A 16,786-nucleotide genomic window follows, 5' to 3' on the forward strand; every position below is an offset into this window, starting at 1 on the left:
CAGTAAGATGAATGTACAGGAATTATGGGCAAAGTAAGCAAACTGTACATTGTGGTCTGGAGAGTAATGTGCCTAGTAAGTGTATAAAGGATGTAAAAGACCCACCTTGGTTTAATAACGAAATTTGGCAGATAAGGAAACAGAGGTTGTTCTGCTCTCAATTCAAAAGGGAATTCATAAATGATGACAAGCTAAGGTTAGTTGAGATGCAGCTGCGAAAACATTCATGCGCAAAGCATACCACCATCAGATCTTAGCAAAGGATTTGGCAGAGAATCTGAGAAAATTCTTGTTGTGCGTGAAATCGCTAAGCACGCCTAAGGCTTCCATTCAGTCCCTTGTTGACCAGTCTGGTGTAGCAGTTGAAGATAGCAAAACAAAAGATGAAGTTTTAGATTTCACATTCAAGAAATCACACACAGGAGAATCGTACCAACATACCATCATTTGACCACCAGGCAGACTCCCCTATGGACAACAATGTAGTAAGCATACCTGGCGTAAAGAAATAACTGAAAGATTTGTAAGCAAGTAAATCCCAGTTCAATTTTACAAAGAGTACTCCATGGCTTTGGCCCCTTACCTACCCCGTCTATCGTGAATCTCTCAACCAGTGCTAAGTCCTAAGCGACTGGAAAAAAAGCACAGGTGACTCCAGTATATAAGAAAGATAAAAAAACAGACCCACTAAATTACAGACCAATATCCTTAACTTCTGTTTGCTGCAGAATCCTTGAACATACTCTCAGTTCAAATACAATATACTTTCTTGAGAATGAGAAGCTTATGTGCACAAATCACCATGGTTTTAGGAAACATCACTCATGCAAAACTCAGCTTGCTCTTTTCTCACATGATGTATTGAGAACTATGAATGACAGGCAACAGGTAGACTCCATATTTCTAGATTTCTGGAAAGCATTGGCATGGTGTCCCATTGCAGGCTCTTAAGAAAGGTACGAGCAAATGGAATAAGTTCACTGATATGTGAGGGGCTCAAAGACTTCTTTAATAATAGAACCCAGTCTCAACAGCAAGTGTACATCAGAGACAAGGGTATCATCAGGAGTGCCCCAGGGGAGTGTGATAGGACTGCTGTCATTCTCTATGTACATGAATAATTTAACTGAAAGGCTAGGCAGCAATCTTCGGTTGTTTGCTGATGATGCTGTGTTGTATGGTAAGGTATCAAAGTTGGGTGGCTGTAGGAAGATACAAGACGACTTAGACAAAATTTCCAGTTGGTGTCATGAATAGCAGCTGGCCCTAAATGTGAAAAAATATAAGTTAATGCGGATGCGTAGGAAGATCAAACCCATATTGTTCAGATACAGCATTATTAGTATCCTGCTTGATGCAGTCAAGTTGTTTAAATGTCTGGGCATAATGTTGCAAAGTGATATGGGGTGCAACAATCATGGGAGACCTGTGGCAGGGAAGGTGAATGGTCAACTTTGATTTATTGGGAGAATTCTTGGAAAGAGTGGTTCATCTGTAAAGGAGACGACATATAGGACATTGGTGTGACTTATTCTTAAGTATTGCTCGAGTTTTGGAATCCATACTAGGTTGGATTGAAGGAAGACTTCGAAGCAATTCAGAGGTGGGCTGCTAGATTTGTTACCAGCACATTCGAAACAGCACTAAGTGTTATGGAGATGATTTGGGAACTCAAATGGGAATCCCTGAAAGGGAAACCGGTGTTCTTTTCAAGAAATACTATTGAGAAAATTTAGAGAACTGGCATTTGAAGCTGACTGCCAAACAATTCTACTGCCGTCAATACACATTGCGTGTAAGGACCACGAAGATAAGAAATGAGAAATTAGGGCTCATACAGAAGCATACAGATAGTCATTTTCCCCTTGCTCCATTTGCAGGTGGAAAAGAAAGGACTCAGGGTACCCACCACAATGCGCCGTATGGTGGTTTGTGGATTATCTATGTGGATGTAGATGTACTGAATGTTAGAATAAATGTTGCAATCTTTTCAGTCTTTTCCAATGTGCCATTTACTCTCCCCATATAGTTCTGCACTTGCATGACATCCATATTTTCCCATTCATTTCATAACTCCTCATGGTACATCTCCATTACATCAAAGCTGGTAACCACATCTTTACAGAAATTAAGGGTCTTATGCAATCCTCCCACAACAGAGTGGTCACCTAAGGCCTATCATCCCAGTAGCTTACATAGTTGATACAATGTGACAGGTGCAATTAGAAGTGTTCCATTATGAAGTTGTTTAACACTTTTTAAGGACCCAGCAAAGCCCTCCAAAACCTTGTAAATATACACTGATCAGCCAGGACATTATGAACACCAACCTACTATCAATAAAAATCCATCCAGGCAACAGCAGTGTCACCTGGCGAGGAATGACTGCTAGTCAGACACATGCACAGTGCATTTAGTGAGCATGCTGTCCATGTATAGAATGGGGAAGGCATACAATCTATCCAAGTTTGACCGAGGGCATATTGTGATGGCCTGGAGGCTCAGCACGGGCATTTTGGAAACTGCAAGACTTTTCAGTTCTTTGAGGAATGCTGTGGTGAGTGTCATCAGCGCATAGTAAAACCAAGGTGAAACCTGTCCAAACATCATGGGGTTGGGCGGCCACCTGTAATTACAGATATCAGATATTGTAGGTTGGGCAGACTGGTAACACAGGCCAGGTGGTGAACTGTGGTGGAACTAATATCAGACTTTAATGCTGGTCAGAGTGCAAGTGAGTGTGAACACTCAGTGCACCAAGCATTCCTAATGATAGGCCTCTGCAGCCAATGACCCACGCTTGTGCTAATGTTAACACCACGACGTCTGCAATTATGACTTAACTCACGACATGACCAATTACACCAGATATTGGTGCAGTGGCAAGGCATTCGATGCTCTAATGAATCCAGATACTTTCCTTCATCATGGAAATGGAAGGGCACAAATCTGTCATCTTCCAAGGGAACAGCTCCTTGACACCTGTAATGCAGGACAGAGACAAGTTGGCGGCAGTTTCATTATGCTCTGGGGAACATTTGCATTCGGCACCCATGAGTCCAGTGGAGCTCATGCAAGGCACCATGATGGCCAAGGAGTATCGTACAGTGGTTGCAGACCATGTACACCCCCTCATGTCAATCATGTTTGTCAATGGCAGTGGCATTTTTCAACAAGATAATGCACCATATCACAAGGCCAGGAGTCTGATGGAGTTGTTCGAGGTACACAGTGGTGTGTTCCAATTGATATGCTAGCCCCCAACTCACCACATCTGAACCCAATCAATTACATATGGAATGTGAATGAATGTGGTATCAGAGTTCATAGTCCCTCCTCCCCTTGGTTTACAGATGTGGTACCAACTTGCCCCAGTGACCTATCAAGGCCTCATTGCTCCCATGTTATGATGCATCACTGCTGTTATCCATGCCAAATGTGAACATACCGGCTATTAGGTAGATGGTCATAATATTCTGGCTGATCAGTGTAGAAAGGGAGACCTTCTCAATGGTTCCTTCTGCTATCTTGATTACAATGAAAGTGTTATGGCGTACTAGTGCCCTGTCATTATAATTCCGATACATTTTCTCAGGCAGACTGACTATATTTGCTAGGTGGGTGTAGGTACTACCTGATGGTACACCCATCCCATCACAAGTAGATGTGAACTGAGGTCACTCCGTAGGGATCACACGCACTGTTAGAGAAACAAATGTCAAGTCAGACGGAGCCCCGCATGCCTGAACAAGCCTTATACAACTGGAGGCAGCAGGTGTCCCACAGGTTGCCCACTAGAGACTGATTTACCTCAACAGCCATTCACCTCATCAGTACTTAGCACACATTGAGGTTGAGAGGTTTTTATAGAGGACTTCCCTCGCAGTCCAGTTAGTGATGTCAATGCCCCCATTTCCTGAAACACACACAGTGTTTCAGTGCTACACATAACAATGGTCTCTGAAGTACACCAAGAATTCATGGTCAAAGAGGTCTGGCGGCAATGACCAGCCCAGGCTCAAGACATCCAGGGTTGCTGTACCTGCACCCAACCATTGCCAGTAGAGCTCTCTATGAAAAAACGCAGCCTTCTCTGCCCTAAGTTGTGGGACATTCTTTGTCATGTCCATCTGCTGAGATCTGTCCAGCTAGGGTGACCCAGCCAGTAGCTATGTCACTGCCAGCATAGCCCTCAGTATCACTGAGCAAGCAAAACGTCCTGCCAGCTCTAATGGTGCCTACAGTAAGGCGATGTCTCCCAGGACGGTGAGTGTAGAGTCCCAAGATCTCTTAAGAGGCTTCTGCTAGATATTTCGTTATCATAATATTTTTATTGCATACTTTATACAATAAACAAATTGCTAGATCTTTGTTATCATAATATCCCCACTGCAAACCAGTGTACAGCAAACAAATTTTGCCCATAGCTACTTTCTTCCAGAAGATTATGCCTTAGGCTGATACTGAGTGAAGGCATGCAAAGCTCATAGCAAGCTAGGTGCTCTGTCTGTAGGTCAACACAAGGAGAAAGTCTTCTAAGGACAAAGCAAATATACCTGAGCATTTCACTCCGCTCACCAATGCACTGGTACCATATCAATTTATTACCATCTGGAAGCCTAAGAATTCCAAACACAAAGTTTCATTCAGAGTGTGCCAATTGATCTTTACTCCTGGTACCAGCAAGTCATTTTATTTGTTTGGAATATCACAATATAAGTATTAATAGTAGGAGGAGTGAATGTAACAACTCACCATATAGTTGAAGCATTGAGTCACTGACAGGCAAACAGACAAGAACAAAACATTGCTAAAGTGTCAGACAAAAGTAAAGGGTTTTATTGACAGACTGAAGCAAAGAAGGAATATTTATGGTTTAACATCCCATCACCTATGACCCACAAGGTCATTTAGAGACAGATTGTGAAGATCAGGGTAGGGAAGGGTAGAGAACAGAATTGGCTGTGCCCTTTACAAGGGAACCAACACAGCATTTGCCTGGAGCAACTCAGGGAAATCACAAAAAACCTGGATTTGAGTGGCTGGACAGGGATTTGAACCATCATTTACCTAAAGGTGAGTCCAGTGTGCTATCTACTGCTGCATTCTATGTAGGCATAACAACCAACAAGCTGTCTGTCTGTATGAATGGCCACTGACAAACTGTGGCCAAAAAACAACTGGACCACCCTGTTGCTGAAAATGCTGCCAAACATATCCCTTACCTCAATGACTGCTTCACAGCCTGTGCCATGTGGATCCTTCCCACCAACACCAGCTTTTCTGAACTGCGCAGGTGGGAACTTTCCTACGTTCCCGTAACCCTCCTGCCCTCAACCTTCGTTAGTCACTGTCCTCACCCATCCAGCCCCTTCCATGTTCTCATTCCAGCACTACACAGCCGCCATTTCACCACCACACCCAGTCTTTTTATTTCTCTTCTTTCCGCTACTTATCCCCTTCCCCCTCTGCACCTTCTCTCCTGCCCTCCGTCTAAACTGCAGCACTTAACTGTCCACCACTCCCACCATACTATCCCTCCGCCTCTCTGCCCCAGCCTCCTCCTTAGCCCCACCCAGTCGCCACTCCCATCATGCTTTGGTGCTGCTGCTCACAATGTAGTTTTAGTTCTCTGAGACTGCAGACGTGTGTGCAAGTTGCGTTTGCATGAGTGTGTGTGTGCGTGTGTGTATGTGTGTGTACTGCTGACAAAGGCCTTTATGGCTGAAAGCTACAATTGCGTGAATCTTTTTGTTGTGCCTATCGCGACTCAGCATCTCCGCTATATGAAGAGTAGTAACTTTCCTTCTCTGGTATTGTTACATTGCATCCTAGATTTTCCATTGTTTGATTCACAAACATAAAAGTAACATTAAATGGGTGAATATAACATATGGAGACCCGCAAGATCATTAACCTGAATAAATAAGCTTTCAGTGACTTTTGCTGGTGATTCTAAATGTTTGTTGATGACACAAAATACTGATCAAGGTCCCAACTCATCCCTACCAGATGCAGCTTACATGGTAGAAGACCAGGCTGTAAATGGTTTACAGCTCACAGTTTGAATCTTAACCTCACAAGGCCTCATGTTTATGTGATTTCATTGATTTCAAAATTTCAAACAAAGGGCAAAAAAAAGGCCTCTATTTATTATTTACTTATTAAATTTTTCCATGTGATATGATATTACAGTGTGTGCTACCCAGATGTCAGACAAGACATGTTAATATTTACACTGGGTAGATTATGGTCTACAACACACTGCAACAAATTTAAATAAGATTTGCACTGCTGAATAGTTTATGTGTTGGACTTAAACATAATCAGCACATTTACTGTTATAGGTATTTGTTTTTAGAGAGTAGAAACAGTGGCACAGCAAATAAACTTATCAGAATACCATCATCAGAAATAGAAATTAACCCTGTGTAAAATTCCTTGGGGTCCAGTTGCACAATAAGTTAAATTGAATCAACACATAGAAAAACTAATTAAGTAACTCACTTCAGGATGTTTTGGCCTTATAATTTATAATTTCTTATTGTGTTGACATAAAGACAAATTTTGAATATTTTGCACATATTTACTCTTACTTAAAGTAAATGAGGTGTTTATTCAGAAGATGTGAGCAGCAATATTATTCTGTACATCTTGCAGGAACCTTTTTAAGGATCTTAAGAGTACTTACGCTCACTTTCCAATAAATATACTCCTTAGTTTTTGTTGTGGTTGATAATATATATCAGTTTAAGGTGAACTGTGATCTATGCAGTTGCAATACAAGATACAAAAATAATTTTTATATAAACATCACTCCTCATCTAGCTTTCAGAGTGGAGTTATGTACTCTGGTGTAAAGCTGCTGTCTAACACAAAGCAATACATCTGGAATCTCTACCGGTTAAAAAAAGAAATAAAATCATATCTCATAAGCACTCTTTCAACACATTATCTGAATATCTTGATTCATGGCTTGAAAAGTTCTGTTATGTACATGACAAGTAGCAGTGTTTGTTGTAAAGCTATGAGATAAGTAGTGATGTACTGTCAACAAGACTCACTATCTCACTATTTAACAATGTGTACAACTATTTTCTTCAAAAATAATGTTATCATGTTAAAATTAAGCACTTAACAGGAGATAAACAGCAGCTATGTAGTAAAACTGAAGCGGTAGACGCTCTTTTCAATGCAGCAGCTTCCTTACTAACTTACATGATTAAATTTAGATTTTTTCTAAATCTAAATTTAAATTTAGATAGCATTAAGCATTATAGTGATAATCTATTGTTCGTAAGGTTTACAGATCAGGTTTCTATGATTTCTTTGTCTTATGTTAATGTACAGGGTATTTATATTTAAACTTTTGCTGCTTGATAGGGACCCTCATGAAAAATGTGTGACCTTAGGACAATGAAAATTCATGGAAACATTTGTAAGGACAAGCAGAAGAGAAATAAAAAACAAGCAATTGAAAGAAACACATTATTATTTCCACATGAGAGTGTAAGATTTGTTAACTGCATACCATGTTTATGTTACAGATTACAAATGTTGCTCAATGCGATGACTATCTCCATCTGCAACAGCCTGGATACCGTTTCACAATTGTACACAGCGTTTTTCAAATGGTGAACCATGGATTGTTCAGCTGTCATTACACAGCTCATGTAGTGTCTGAAGATCACACATTGTGTTAACCATTTTCAGCTATGGTAACAATAACTTCTTTGACAATTTGTGACACAATTACCCTTCGGCCTCTCCCAGGAGCAATTCCCAAATCACCCGTGAATTTGAACTTCCAAATCATGTTCTTCTATCCAGGTGCAGAAAGGGGGCCTCTTCATATTTCATTAATGTGTTGATACTCATGAATAGCAACAGCATTACTGCTTTTGTTTTGACAAAACAGCTTCACAAGTAAAGCTCTGCTCACCTTGTCCAGACCCATGTTGACTGTCTGCAAGTGTAATGCACACTGATGTTTCAACCTTACATCGCCGTGCCAGTATCGAGCCCTAAAAGGAAGTCATGACAATTTAACTCCTAACATCACACAGCCTGCAGCTCACAGATTCAACATAATTCCTAAAAAGTTGGGTACAGTATATAGTTTTCTGCCTACACTGCCTCAAGTAGCAAAAGTTTAATTATAATCACCCTGTACACACTGATGTGTTCCACATCTCTGAAGGTCCTTCCTCTTGATGTTATCTACGGAACATGATGACTATATGGATTTATGCAGCATTCTTGTTCTCAAGTTGTTTCACATTTTTGTTGTGCCACAAGCATCTATGTTTTGGCTCAATAATTCTAGAAATATTGTACCTTATCTGTTTTTATCATCAAGTACCCTGCTGCGCATTAAATTTATTCATTCTCCCTAGAAATTCTACAAACACTTAAAGGACTCAAATTTTATGACAACATATGCTTTAATGGGTTTAAAGATGAAACAGAAACAAGTCACGCGTGTTTGAAACAAAACAGAAACATCAAATCTGCTAAAAAGGGAAATGAAAATATTACTATTCATTTTGTGAATCAGAATGAGGAGCCAGACTCGATTCCATGTGACAAAGTTGACAGCAGAAGAAAACACAAATTATGAATTGGCCATTTGCTGGACTAGAAGCAAAATAATAGCAATGCTTCCAGAATGAATACAACTACATACAAGTCCATCTCCAGCTACGGGTATCTCCAGTGACAGCTACAAAATTCAAGGCATACAAATAAGATTTTCACACCTTTGTCATTTCCTAAACCAGCTTTCTATTAAAAGTCTTATAATGGCCTGACTTTACGGCCAGTAAGTGGTAGCACAACTGATGAAGTAGTGTGAAGTATATACAAAGTACTATTAAATATTATGAACAATAAGAATACATAACAAAGATTTAATATGATTGCATCCTCCAATGATACCTTTTGCTTTCTTTAATTTCTTTCAAATTCTCATAAGAGGAAAATGAACTTTGTTAACAGTAGGAAAACAATGGATGATTGATATTATAAGGGGAGTCAAATGAAAATAAGACTGTCAGAAAAAAGTAAGTAAACTGTTTATTATTTTGAAAGTAATTGCTATAACTGTTACATTTAGCCTGCTGTGAGACAAAATGGTCAATGCCTTCATGAAAAAATGTTTCTGATTGCCTGCAGAACCAACATTGTACCCAAGCAAAGAACTTCACCTGAAGCAAATCAACACCCACAAACATCTTTCTTCAGGGCCCCAAAAATATGGAAATCACATGGAGAGAGATTGAGACTGTGTGGAGGATGTGTAGGCCTTCACAGCAAAACTTCTGCAATGTAGTCAAAACAATCTGCCAACAAAATGCCTGACCACAAGCTGCCAACAGTGTTTAATGTACAATGCAGAAGATTTGCTGGGAAGCCCTTACACACTCTCTATACAGTCCCGATCTCTCCCCATGTGATTTCCATATTTTCAGAGGCCATCAGTTTGCTTCAGACGAAGAGGTGCATGCCTGTGTATTATTCTGGTTCTGTAGGCAACTGCAAACATTTTCCCAAGAAAGCATTGATTATTCTGTCTCACAATGGGAGAAATGTATTAACAGTAGTGGTGATTACTTTTGAAATAATAAACAGTTTACTTACTTTTTTCCATGTGTCTCATTTTTATTTGCGAACCCCTTATAATAATCAGTAGATAGCAAGAAAAATGTGTCACCATATTATTACAATAACATATTTATTCATTCAGATAAAAAAAATTTAAAAATATGACAAATCCTCTTCTTCCATAATGCTACCCTCATCAGTAACTAAAACAAAATATTTCTCACTAATTATGGTATAACTTTTCCTTCTATGGAAAATGATGTAATACAAGAGAATTTGCAAGCAAATTACATATTCTTTCTCTTGCTTCTTTTTTCTGAGCCTTTGTTCCACTTCTATGCAAGGTCAGCAAGGTTGTGAAATGGATTTGGTATGATTAGTTTTAAGGGTGGCCAGATGTCCTTCCTGTTGCTACTGCATTACCCCAGAAGGAAATATGTGCACCACAACTGTCTGCATACAGTGTTATCCATGTGAAAGAGTGTGAATATTTTCTACATGTTTATGAATTATGTGAGGTGGAACTTGGGTACCAGCCAATATTCACCTAGTTGGATGGGGGAAACCATCTAAAAACCATATCCAGAATGGCCGGCATACTGGTCCTCATTGTAAATTCCCCAGAGGGATTTGATCCAGGGCCGGCACACCTGTCCAAGTCCTCGCAGTGGTGTGCTAACAAATGCGGCTACTTGTGCACGTCTGCAAGCAACTGACATAAAAATTAACAATATTAACAGTTACAAACCATTTTAAATGTATATAATTTGGTAGGAAAAACCCTGACTCTGATTATATCAGCATTTTTCAATGCCAGATATGATAAGATCCTTATGAAATGAAGAGGTACCTGTACTTGCTCCTTGTCCCTCATTGACACAGTCTGTTTACTTTCTGCATCCCATGCACGTGTTTCATTCACAATTGTGTGCCCATTTTCCAATTCTCTTCTCTGACGATCTGTTTCATATTTAATTGCATTGGCCACAGCTCTAACACTTCCAATGTTTTTAATTTCAGTACGAACACCCAATGGTTCACCACTTTGATGCAGAGACACATTTGCATCAACTCGTAAGGCACCCTCTGTTAGAGAATGAAGCTTTTTATTACACAGTTATTTCAATCATATGCAAATATTTATATCAGAAATGCAAGAGGATCATTTAGTTATGGGTGGTTAGAACATGAGCAAACAAATGAAGGCTCAGAAAAGATGTGTAAAAGTACAAAGCAAGGTCAAATCAAACACACAAGGATCATATTAACAATAAAAACTTACAATGGACATTAACACCAAAGATTCAAATTCCACAGTTACTTCAAATTCCTGTCTGGAAAGTGTCTTAATTTGAGATTCTGAGAGAAGCTGCCAGTTGCAGATGAGTGATATTTAATGTGTTTTTGTAGTTCCTGCACATGTGTACTTGTTTATGTTTCCACCATAAAACTTGTGGCAATTAGAAATTTTTGAGGGATGTTATTAGTCGAAGCATTTGCCTTAGAACCAAGGGAAATCACCTCAAATTTTATCAGAGCTGGGGGACTGGAGCTATTTTGAATTTTTTTCTGGGTCACATCATGTCTCAGATAAAAATACAAATACCTAGTGTGTATAACTGTATGCATAAGAAAGTTATGTCAGTGATTTGTCCAATATGAGTGTCTTTAATGTCAACAAAATGCATTCTTGAGTGGTGGTGATGATGATGAGGATGATAATGTGTTGGTGTGAACATTTGACAGCAAAATCTTCAGTGCACGATTCATTCAGTGTCATATCTCGAGCTAATGTGTATTTGATGTGATTAAATTTACTAAAAAAGTATCATTCCCCTTGAAAAAAAAACTGTAAATTTACAAAGAGGCCATATAGTAAGCAAGTACTTACCTTCAAGAACACACATAAAAGTAGAAAAAACTATCCAAGCTTTTGGACTGTTAGTTTCTTCCTCAGGTATGAAAGAGGGATAGATTGGAGAGGGTTAGACAGGAGCAACATGTCCCTCAGACCTCACACACACACACACACACACACACACACACACACACAGAGAGAGAGAGAGAGAGAGAGAGAGAGAGAGAGAGAGAGAGAGAGAGAGAGAGAGAGAGGGAGGGGGGGGGGGGGGGAGAGAGCTAGTATGACATATTTCATATTTACAACAGAGAATAATTGATTGATTAAACATATTGTTTTATTTTCTTGTGACAATTATCACAAAAGCTTTGGAAGAAAAATAAAAGATGTAAAAGATAGCCAATAACAGACTAACAGTGCTCTTATTTTTATTATTAACTTGGTAATTCCCTTAGATATTAGTTTTGCACTTCAGAATATGTCTGTAAAATCTTTACACTTTATACCTTCCATCTTGCAGGAGCAAGTTCCTAGCCGCTGCAGTATTAGTACTAGTTCCTGGACTAGTGCAGCTGCCTCTTCACCATCATTAAGGTCTGGTTCAAATACTATTTCCATTAATGGTAACCCTGCTCGATTTAGGTCCACTAAACTCCTGAAACAGCACATTTTGCACATTGTACATAACTAGCGAATGAGAAAAGAAAAATACAAAGCACTTAAGATGAACTGTGAAATTCACAACCACAATAGTAGATGTAAAAATAGTTTCCATACACACTCAGTGCCCTTGTTTAGCATTAGAGAGAAGTTTTATATTCTGGCATAAAAGTTTATTGCATGCTGCAGGTGGGAATGAGGCATGAAAATGGAAATACCCAAATTTCAAAACCAAAGTAAAATAGCACATTATTTGCCACTACTACTACTACAATCTATCAGAATATTTGGACTAAAGGATGTAAAACCTAGTCAGCACATAAGATCATATGGAACATGTTTTCCTTCCAATTCAGACTGCTGACTATGACTTCTGAAAGCAGTAGTATTACATAACTGCTTAGTACAAAGTAGGAAATAAAACCAGCAGCTAAGAAATGGAAGAGGAGACTGGCTTTTTATCAGAGCAGCTGTTTTTGTTCTAATGCACATTAACATACCAAAATCTACAAGTAAGTCCCATGCCAACAGCCTTGCCACAGTAACAACACCAGGTTTCGTCAGTTAAGCACTAGCATGATGACATTTATGGAACATGATGTGTGAAAGAATGATATGTTTGAATGAATGATAGTCTAGATTAACTACATAGTCACAAATAGTTCTTTTCATTCTCGATCTACATAATATGATGAATGAATGAGTATTTTGCTTCAGTTTTTCAGTCGTAAGACTTCCTTTCATACATACTTGTGAAGTGCACATTGAATTAAAGATGGTGTGATATGCAATTTCTTGTTTGGCTCGTAGACTGTGGTGATATGTGAATATAATGTTAGTTACTATTTATTTTCTACATCCAGATCTACATCTACATGGATACTCTGCAAATCACATTTAAGTGCCCGGCAGAAGGTTCATCAAACCATCTTCACAATTTAGTTTCAGAGTGCTAATACTTGAAGGGAGCCGTGTAATGGTCATAGCTTGTAAGGTTTGAAAGTACTTATGAGGGGGAAAAAAAGGAAAAGAAACCAGATATAGTATAGAGTATCTGTCTGTGAACTAGATTTGTGGAACAAACCGAGAGAGGTAGTATAATAATAAGGATCTAGGGAGTAGACTTATTGTACATCCAGGATTATACTGGAGAGTCCTAGTTTTTTGTTGGCGTCCAGAGTAATGTACACGTTGCAAAAATGTATAGAGTTTGAGGGTTTTATGACTGATGGGTGTTTATTTATTTTAGAACTATATGTTCAAAATTGCAGTTTTAAACATTCTCTCATAGCCATGTCTCTCTTAGATGACCTTGGAGCAAGCACTGATATCAATGAAAGAGCCATGGCCACTGGTTCTGCCACAACTTTTCACTTAATTATTTGGCAATATGGCAGGGGCAAGATATTTATATTGTTTCATGTATGAAGTAACTCATCTACATGGTTTTTATCATGTTATCTCTATTCATTTTTTGTGTCATCATTTAGCAGGACAAAAGAAAGTGTGTATGAGTGTGTTTAATGTAACCTGCAACAGGAATATAACTTTCTCATTGAGAATTTTATAATTTTTTCTGAAAAAAAGTCCTGCCTCATGAAAAATATAACTGAATAAATAAAGTTTCAGTAAAATGTTAAGACTTTCAGTAATTTCAAAAATATGTTCTCAGTTGAAGTCAAAGAAACATTGAAGTATGTCCTGTGATGAATTAAAAAAATGATAATATGTCCTGGGTTGGACCCAAAAAATATGGTAAGCCTAACTAGGAGCAGTATCTTTGACTACCAATCAAAAGTCCATGGGCCGTAAGTACAAAACTTACCACTACTTACATTTTAAATAAAAATCACCAGGAATGATGGCAATGGACTTCTAGTATAAGGAGTCTTCATCATTCTAGCAATGGTCTTGTCAAAGAAGGCAGAGGTGCAAACAGAGATTCAGTACACCATTTTTGGTTGGGGTGAGAAACTGCTCCTAAAGACAGAAGAATTACTAACAGTCAACAGGGCCGGAGAATGCAGAAGGTAATGTAAACTACTGCATTAAAGGCACCAAATGTTTATTCACAGACATGGGCTGTAATTGAGAAAAGTTTCATGATGATCTCCTTACTGGCATAAGGTCCCAGATTAGTCTTCCATTCTGCTCTCTGAAGAAGTACTGACAAGAGGGCAGTGACCATGAGAAAAATGTAGGAAAAAAAATCAACAAAAGGATAACATTCTACCAGTCAGAATGAGAAACATCAGAAGTTTGAATATGGTAGAAAAGCTATAAAATCTGAAAAGGGAACACATAGGCTCAATCTAGCAATATCAGGAGTCATTTAAGTGAAATGGAAAGAACATAAGTAGCTTTGGTCAGATAAATATAGGGTTAATATCAACAGCATCGGATAATGGTATAAAAGAAGTATGATGGGTTAGGAATAGGAAGATAGGGCAAAGAGTGAGTTGCCATAAACAGTTCAGACACAGCATTTTTGTCATCAGAATAGACGGCAAACCAATGCTAGCAATGATAGTTTAGGTATACAAGAATACATCACAAGCAGAAAATTAAGAAATAGAGGAGACCACATGAGGGCACTGAACAGCTGACTCAGTACATAAACGAAGATAAAAATATTTGGTTGGTGCATAGTGTAGTGTAGTGTAGTGTAGTGTTTTTTCATAAGTTTAATAAACACAAACGATATACACAACAGAGACTTCAGTCATCAATAATATATTCTCTTTCATTACTTACAACAGTCTACCAACACTGGGGTTAATTCTTGATTCCACAATTGTAGAAATGGCACGATTTTGAGATGAGGAACTCATTGAGCCCCGTTTGGAGCACATTTTCATCTAGAAAGGAAGTTATTCGACAGAGTGTGGAAAGGTGAAAATCTGCAGGCTCAAGATCAAGTGAAAACGGTGGGTGCAGAATGGCTTTCCAACCGAACTCCTGTATAGTGTTTTTTGTCAGTCTAGCAGAATGCGGGTGGGCATTATCTTGGAGGAACATCACTTCATGCAGTCTTCCTAGGTGTTGTTCTTGGATTGCATCTGCAAGATGTCTCATTTGGTGATGTTAAATGTCACCAATGAGGATTACACCTCAGGGAAGCAATCTGTAGTACACCACACCATTGTAGCTCCACCAGATGCCTAAGATTATCTTTTGTGGATGCGTGCAGATCTTTGTATGAGAAGTCACTGATTTTTTTGGTCTCAATCATTCCTTTCCTTCCTTTATGTTAGCATTAAGATGCCATTTCTCATCACCAGTAATGATGCAGGACAGGAATGGCTGGTGTTTCTTATGAGCAAACTGATGACGAACAAGCAGAGATGCACATTTGGCCACTCACTGACTTCTGTGATTTTGGCTTAGAGCACGCTGTATCCATACACATAATTTTTGAATCTTCCCCACTGCATGCAAAGGATGCATGGTGGTGGAATGATTACAGTTCATCGCATTTGCCAGTTCTTGAAAACAACAACATGAATCATTGTGGATTAATGCATTTAAACAATCTTCATCAAATCCCAAAAGTCTTCTCAAATGTGGAGAGTCACTAAACAATCCTCCTTAAAATGAGAAAAACATTTTCTTGCTGTGCTCTGTCCAACAGCATTATCCCCATGCACAAAGCAAATGCTTCTGGCTGCCTCCACTGTTATCATCCCTCTACGGAAATCAAACAGAAGAATATGTCAGAAATGTTCTGATTTCTCCACTTATCACTCCATTTTCTGGCATCCACTGCTCAATTCACTATCTCCAAATGACAAATGACAAAATAACAACATATAAACTTAAACAGCAACAGTGAACTACAAATAAAAAAAATTACAATCGATAAATAAACCCATAACAAACAGAAAACCAATGCACAAAACAAAAACCTAAAAACTTATGAACCAACCTAAATTGGCAGTCCTGCAGTCAGTCGACTAGCACGAGTTTTGGTGTTCCCGTAAAGATAAGTCATTTTAAATTATAAAAACAAATAGTTATGTGATAAATAGGTGTATTAGTGTGCCTTTTAAGTGTACCATTAAAGGTTTCATTTTTCTTAAGTAATATAGCAGAAAACGCAAAAAGATCATAGAGTCGTATTTTCTGTTTACGCTTTGCCGCAGCGAATCTATAGAATTTTGTTTAGTGTTCTTTGCTCTCTCCAGCAATTTAACTGTAGCGTACCTCTTCAGTATTTAACTCACATTTCCGGAAAGTAGCGTAAAGTTTAAGTTGTTGTTTCAGAAACTTTGCACTGTTGTCTTTGTTTACACACAGTCGCGTGTAGGCCAAATTTGTGGAACCATATTTTCGTGTTTATCTGTAATTTAACTGACTAACTGACTATTACATTTATCATGAGTGAAAAGTGCTTGACTTGCCGTAGAATTGTTAGGTTGGGGCTTTGGTGTGACAGGTGCTGTAGTTTTTTCCATGTGGGTAACTGTAGTGGTGTGGGAATAGGGGAAGTAAATGAGACTCATCAGTGGTTTTGTAGGATATATAGTAGTGATAGGAAGATACAAGACCAGGAGGGGAAAATTTTTGCCCTTCAGGCTGAGTTAGACAAGGCCAGGGGAGATCTTGACAGGTTAAGGAGGGAGAAGGGTAAAGAGAGGTGGGAAGTGGCAACAGGCAACAGAGGAA

General features: G+C 38.8%; 1 protein-coding gene across 1 annotated transcript in view; it reads right to left on the reverse strand.

Annotated features, from left to right (window-relative positions):
* The window catches only part of LOC126481072 (glutamyl-tRNA(Gln) amidotransferase subunit B, mitochondrial), a 124,471-nt gene that overhangs the window by 26,438 nt on the left and 81,247 nt on the right, over window positions 1-16,786 (reverse strand). Inside the window, exons 5-6 of the mRNA XM_050104558.1 lie at window positions 11,968-12,116; window positions 10,454-10,689 (exon numbers count right to left, since the gene is read on the reverse strand). Of these exons, the coding sequence (XP_049960515.1) occupies window positions 10,454-10,689; window positions 11,968-12,116 (385 nt within the window). The remainder of the gene's footprint in view (window positions 1-10,453; window positions 10,690-11,967; window positions 12,117-16,786) is intronic.

This window comes from Schistocerca serialis, chromosome 5, assembly GCF_023864345.2.
Source record: "Schistocerca serialis cubense isolate TAMUIC-IGC-003099 chromosome 5, iqSchSeri2.2, whole genome shotgun sequence".
NCBI lineage: Eukaryota > Metazoa > Arthropoda > Insecta > Orthoptera > Acrididae > Schistocerca > Schistocerca serialis.